Raw genomic sequence first — 6,952 nt, forward strand, 5'->3', positions numbered from 1 at the left:
AATCAGAGGAAGCCAGCGGCTATGTATTTCGAACTTTACATCAAATATTGGAAAGAGAATCAATCAATCAAAGAACAAGGAAGGAAAGTCAATTAATTAGACCTGTTAAAGATCCTCAAGCACGCAAGAAAGGAAAGAGAGCTAATCAAGGATAGAGAGCAAATCAAAGGACAATCTGCGGAACCTCTAATCAAGGATAATTGGAGGAACCAATTCTTCAAGTTAAGAATGAATCTAGCCACACTTCTCATCAAGATTCATGAGGATACCCTTGGGTCTCACTCTTAGATATCTATGCCTCACAAGGAAAAACCTCCAATCATTGTTGCTATGTGATCCCAGAAAATAAGGAATCGGAAGATTCATCAAGCATATAAAAGAAAAAGTAGAAGGGCAAAGTAGATTACGCAACTTCACATCTGTTTCTACACCTTTCTAGTCCTTAGTACAAACACTATATTCTTGAGTCTATAAGTATCGCAAAAGATAGCACTACAAGAAAGTAATGATACGACGACATTTATTTAGTGACATTTAAAATAAATGTCGGAAAAAAATGAATTTCTCGACATTTATGACAAAATGTTGTAAAAATAATGACATTTTTTTACAAAATGTTGTAAAAATAACGACATTTGTAACAAAATGTAGTAAAAATAACGACATTTCAATCAAAGTGTTGTAATAATAATGACATTTGATACAAAATGTCATAAAAACAATGACGTTTTGTATCAAATGTCACAAAAACAATAACAGTTGATATAAAATGTCGTAATATTAGTTTTGTGTCTCCATTTCTTAGTTTTGTGTCTCTTTAAATATTAGACTTTATTATTTTATAATTTGTAAGTAATTATTTATTTATTTATGAAGGAGTAAAATTTTAAATTACTATAACATAATTTATTAATTATTATTACTTTTAGGAAGGTAATTATGTATAGTTGATAATATTTTTAAAATTTTTATTATTTATTTAAAAGTTAAGCCATTTTATTTGATTTGTATCTCATAAATAATTATACTTGCAAAAACATGTTAGATATTTTATTTTCTACAAGTTTTTTTTATCTTTTTAAAATTTTATTTTAATGTACTTTCTATTGTTCTCATTATTATAATATTCTGTAAATTAAAAAATTAAAATATTACATTTAGTCAATAATATTATTAGTACTTGTTAAAAGTTGAATTTAAAAATAAAGTAAACAAAATTAAAAGAATCTGTAAAAGGAGACCAAAAGTCAGCGAATAGCTTAGACCCCCAAACGGCCAAACCTCAAGACCTAAGATGGGGGTTTTCAAATTGGCTCAATATTTTACCAAATCCATTCTAATTTTAGTCAAATTTGATTTCTATCTCCGCAATATATTCCTCCTTTACAAATCGTGGTTCCGAAAGAAGCTATGTATGGAGAGTATGGGAGATTTTGGCGGTAAGAATTTTCAGCTTCCCTCCTCCTAATTCTAAAATTACAGTTTCCTTTATTAGTTAGAATTCTTCAGATAACCTAATTTTGCAGTACGCTTTGGAAATTTAATTGGAGATTTAAAAAATGGGGAAAGAGAGGCAAGCTATTGGAAGAACATAGATATAGGGTTCAGACTCTTGGTGAAGCCTTTGCAGGTTCTTATCTATCTTCTGTTTAATTTAATACTATGTAATTCTAATTCTTTGTACTGTAATAGTTAAAAGAAAGTATTTTTGTGTTTTGAAGTGCTTACTAGATTTTCTCTTTTCCTAGTTATTTAGGCTCTTTTAAGTTTATTTACAGAGTATATTTGAACTTTCTGTAAAAACTCTTTCCACTGTCGTATATCTTATCTGAAGTTCTAAGTGTATCTACTGATGGTGTATAACATATTCACACTAGATTAAGTACAAGGAGAATTACTGAAGTTGATTCTTTGATGCTATATGTATAGGTAATATTTGTTAATGGGTAAGAGTTGGATAAACATATTTAATAGGAACAATCCCTTATATGAGATCGGAGCCAAAGAGTTTGTTCAGTTTGCGTCATTGGATAGGCCTAATGCATCTGAAATCTTGTGTCCATGTCGAAAGTGTCGTAATATGAAATTTGTGTCAAAAGATCTGATTGTCGAACACATAGTGGTTGATGGGTTTCTAACTAGTTACACTACTTGGATTTTTCATGGTGAGATATCATATTCATCAGTGTCTACAAATCAGTCAGATAAAGGTGATGAAATGCAAGCCTTGGTACATGATGCTTTTGGAGTTCCTCCTACTAGTGACTTTGTTGATATGGACACTAGTGGTGATGGATTTGGTGGGTCAAATCATCATAGGAAGGGGTTTGATAAGAAGACTGAACATTTTTTAACTTACTAAAAGAAGCTGAGTGTGAATTATACCCTGGAAGCAAATATTCACTGCTTTCTTTTCTTGTTCGTCTATTGCATCTAAAGTGTCTCAATGGGTGGAGTAACAATCCATTTTCCATGTTGCTAGAGTTGTTAAAAGATGCGTTTCCTGAAGGTGAAATATTACCCAAGTCCTTTAATGATGCCAAGAAAATTATTAAAGATTTAGGACTTGAATATAAAAAAAATACATGCATGTCCAAATTATTGTATGATCTACTGGAATGAGACAAAAGATAGAATAGATTGTAATTTTTGCAAAACTCCAAGGTACAAACAGTTTAAAGGTGAATCAAGTAGTAGTATGGAAACCTCAAAAATTCCAGCAAAGGTGTTTAGATACTTTTCGTTGATACCAAGGTTTCAACGATTATTCATGTCATCTAAAACATCTACTCAAATGAGATGGCACGCTGAAGGTTGCACTAGAGATGGGGTAATGCGGCACCCTGCTGATAGTATTGCTTGGAATTTTTTTGATGAATTGCATCCAAGCTTTTCTCAAGATCCTAGGAATGTTATATTTGGGCTGGCTTCAGATGGCTTTAATCCTTTCAAGTCTATGTCTATCTCACATAGCACATGGCCGGTTGTCTTGGTTCCATATAACTTGCCACCATGGTTATGCATGAAGCAACCATATATGATATTGTCAATAATTATTGATGGCCCTCGTGCACCTGGCAATGATATTGATGTCTATCTTCGACCCTTAATTGATGAGTTAAAAGAATTGTGGGTTGGTGTTGACACTTATGATGTATCAAACAACCATATGTTTCAAATGCGTGCTTCATTGCTTTGGACAATCAGTGATTTTCCAACACTGGATAACTTATCAGGATATGGTGTGAAAACTAGATATCCTTGTCCATGTTGTCTGACGAAAACTAAATTTCTGAGATTGAGAAATGGGCGAAAATATGGCTTCATGTCACATAGGAGATGGTTACCCAATGGGCACAAGTTTCGAAAAGATAAAGTTACATTTAATGGTTTTAAGGAGTTGGAGGTAGCATCTAAACGGTTGTCAGGTATTGAGGTTCTTGAGCAATTGAAAGATATTAATAATAAATTCGGAAAAGGTCCATCGACCAAATCTAATAAAAGAAAATGGAATGATTTTGATCATGTTGATGATGCCGTATTGCAAAATTTGTGGAAGAAAAAGAGCATATTTTTTGAGTTAGACTACTGGAAAGACAATATGATTCGTCATAATCTTGACACAATGCATATTGAAAAGAATGTATTTGACAATATATTTTGGACATTACTAAATATAGATGGTAAAGGAAAAGACAATTTAAATTCTCGTTTGGATTTGCAAGAGATGGGGATTCGAAAGGCTTTGCACCCTAAGAAAAGAGCTAATGGCAAATATTATCTACCTCCAGCATGTTTCACATTGAGTAATGCGCAAAAAGAAATGCTCTTACAAGTTTTAAGAGATGTGAATGTACCAGATGGATATGCTTCAAATATCTCACATTGTGTTAATATTAAGCAACGCACTATGCATGGGTTGAAGAGTCATAACTGCCATATTTTAATGCAACAACTCCTTCCTTTTGCCTTGTGAGATCTCCTTCCGATGAATGTCCTGAAGCCATTGATCGAATTAAGTAACTTTTTTAGGGGCATTTGTTCAACAGTTATGAGCACAGGTGAGTTAGAAAAGCTCCAAGATCGAGTTGCAATAACCCTTTGTCATTTGGAGAGAATATTTCCTTCATCCTTTTTTGATATCATGGAACATCTAGTCGTCCATTTAGCTGAAGAAGCAACGATTGGTGGACCCTCACAATATCGTTCAATGTGGTCATTTGAAAGGTACTATTTTTTTGCTCTATTTCATAGTACTTGTAAAGAATTTTAATTAACTATTATGAAAATTTTCTATTGTAGGTACTTGCTTACTCTTAAAAACTATGTAAGGAGTACAAGTTGTCCAGAAGGTTCAATTGCAGAGGGATATTGGATAGAAGAGTGCATGACGTTCTGCTCAAGATATCTACATGATGTGGAGACAAAGTTGAGTAGGCCTTTAAGAAATTATGCTTCGTCTAATGAAGCAGCTAACCAAGAGGGTCGCCGATCAAGTAAAGAGATAGGGTTTAGGCTTGATGACATTACACACGCCCAAGCACGCAGATATGTTTAATTTAATTCTGCCTCCACAACTCCATATCGCGAGTAAGTATTAAATAATTATTTATATTTTGTAATTAATTTAATAAGTAATAATATTTGTAGTTTATTTATTAAGTTCTACGTGTTTTACTTATGGCAGTGAGCATATAAAAGAAATCAAGAAGGCCAATCCTCGTCTATCCAGACATCAAGTGGATCGGATTCACAATGAAAAATTTCACATATGGTTTAGCAAAACACGTAATTATGAACCGGCTATTTTTTTTCCAAATATATTATTAGAGTTGTAATTATATCTATTTTCAATCATATCTTTACTTTTAATTGGCAGGTTGAGAAGATACATATGGCCAGTGAGCAAATATCTGAAAAAATTCAATATTTAGCTATTGGTCCATCAAAGCAAGCAAAAAGGATGACTGAATATATAAGTAATGAGATTAGATACTTAACAAAGTCTCGTGATGCCCGGCGTAAAACTCAAAATAGTGGAATTATGGTAAAGGCTACAACTCAAAGTTATGCAAGCGCAAGAGATAAAAATCCCATATTGGCAGAAATCTCTTTTTATTGGGTCCTGACAAGCATAATTGAGTTATATTATTCCAAGAAGTTCAAATTTGTATTGTTTGGCTGTCAATGGGTGGACAATAATAAGGGGCTTATCGAGAAAGATGATTATGGATTCACTCTTGTGAATTTTAATCATCTACTCTACACAATGCATTAGTTATCAAGTGAACCTTTTATCTTTGCTTCTCAAGCTCAACAGGTGTTTTATGTCCATCATTCAATGGCAGATGAGTGGCAAATTGTTGTCAAACTTAAGCCACGAGGTTTTTACGATTTAGGTGAAAACACACAAGCAACTGGGCATATGGATGGCCATATGGAATTGTGGCCTGAGCAACAACTAGATGATACTACATTTGAAAGTGAAGAAGACATTGAATGGGTTAGGGAAGGAGTGCCGGGAACAGAAATTGACCCACAAACTATGGAAAGTACTGAAGCATTTGATGAAGATTACGATATATCTTAGTTCTTAATATTATTTAGTATTATTACTATTTTAGTAAAGATGGTTATTCAATAGAGAACAAATTGATATTTCTTACTATGTCATTCAGTCGTTTAAATCCCTTATGCTTACATGTCTTATTGTTTGACTTGGTAATTAGATATTATTTCATGCTTTTGGATAGTAGAAATTATTTTTCAATATGACAAGAATCTAACTTTTGAGCAACTTCAGTGAGATGGCCAGAAAAAGGCAAAGAAATTCTAGTCAAGGTGGGCTTTTATCCAATTATTCAGAGCAACAAGAACTACAAATGGACGGTACAGCGATGCCCGAACCACCTAAAAACTAGCCACAAAATGAAATACAAGCTATCCGATCTGGTAACTTGTCAAGAAATGATTCACATGATGTAGAAAATTTCTCAGGGAATAAAGTGGTATCTTATCTTCATTCTGTAGTATTAGATTTCTTTCCCTCGCTATTTTGATGTAGATACTGATTAATTAACAGTTCATGTACAGATAGAATTTTTCACACGTGGTATTGCACTGAATGTTTAAAGACCTACTCATGGTTCTTGGGAAAGTTGGGACGTCATTTTAGTATAGCTGATTTTTAAATAAAGGGTTTAATGCATTTTAAAGAATTTATTTCAAGACTTCAAGATTGATGTGTGGAATTGACAAGCAAATGATGAAGCCTTGAACATCATTAATACCTAGGAAAGCATGTATATTAGTTTGCGGAAAATTTCCTTGATCATGTGTGAGGTTGGGAAGGCATTTTCAAAGATGTCTTCGATGTGGCCAAATCTTGTAGAGATGAATATGGAGTACTGCAATGACTTAGTAATACTACCTGCTGATATATAGATTTTTGGTTTGTCTATTTTAGGCAATCCAAAGACAGCTTCATAACTTATCTCTACATCTATCTTAGTTTTGTGTTTGGGGTTCCACTGGGTTTGTTTTTGTTATTGTTGAATGCACCTCCCTTCAATTTTTGATTATTTACAGATTCCAATGAGAGTGAAGAACAATCTAAACGACTCAGGGGTCCCACTATGATGCACTCAGGATGGGGAAATGATGGTGGCAATTTACATATTGAGTTGAATGAACGCGGCTAACCAATTGGACCAGAAGCAACTAGAATGAGTTCTAAACTTGGTGTCATAGCACGAAATGGTATCCTAGCGCCATTGAATTATAAAGATTGGAGGCTTTTGCCAAAGATGTTCAAGGACATAATATGGGCTCATGTTAAGGTGCTTAGTACTAAATCAAAAATTACATACTAAAAGATTTTTATTTTTTATTTTTCTATATAAATAAGTTGTGGTAAATATGTCTGTAGGAAAATACTGATGCAACTGATGAT

The 6,952-nt window shown here is 33.2% G+C and overlaps 1 protein-coding gene across 2 annotated transcripts; it reads left to right on the top strand.

Annotated features, from left to right (window-relative positions):
- The first annotated feature begins 1,247 nt into the window (after positions 1-1,247).
- On the top strand, positions 1,248-5,795 carry LOC109216379. Of its 2 annotated transcripts, none has more exons than XM_019380527.1 (6): positions 1,248-1,439; positions 1,527-1,630; positions 1,930-4,227; positions 4,303-4,590; positions 4,688-4,788; positions 4,880-5,795. In XM_019380527.1, the coding sequence occupies exon 3, from the start codon at positions 2,606-2,608 to the stop codon at positions 3,974-3,976; it is 1,371 nt and encodes a 456-aa protein (XP_019236072.1). In that variant the 5' UTR covers positions 1,248-1,439; positions 1,527-1,630; positions 1,930-2,605; the 3' UTR covers positions 3,977-4,227; positions 4,303-4,590; positions 4,688-4,788; positions 4,880-5,795. The 2 variants fall into 2 exon arrangements, with proteins under 2 accessions (XP_019236072.1, XP_019236073.1); XM_019380528.1 differs by having other exon boundaries at positions 4,050-4,227.
- The last annotated feature ends 1,157 nt before the right edge of the window (positions 5,796-6,952 follow it).

This window comes from Nicotiana attenuata, unplaced genomic scaffold (genome assembly GCF_001879085.1).
Source record: "Nicotiana attenuata strain UT unplaced genomic scaffold, NIATTr2, whole genome shotgun sequence".
NCBI lineage: Eukaryota > Viridiplantae > Streptophyta > Magnoliopsida > Solanales > Solanaceae > Nicotiana > Nicotiana attenuata.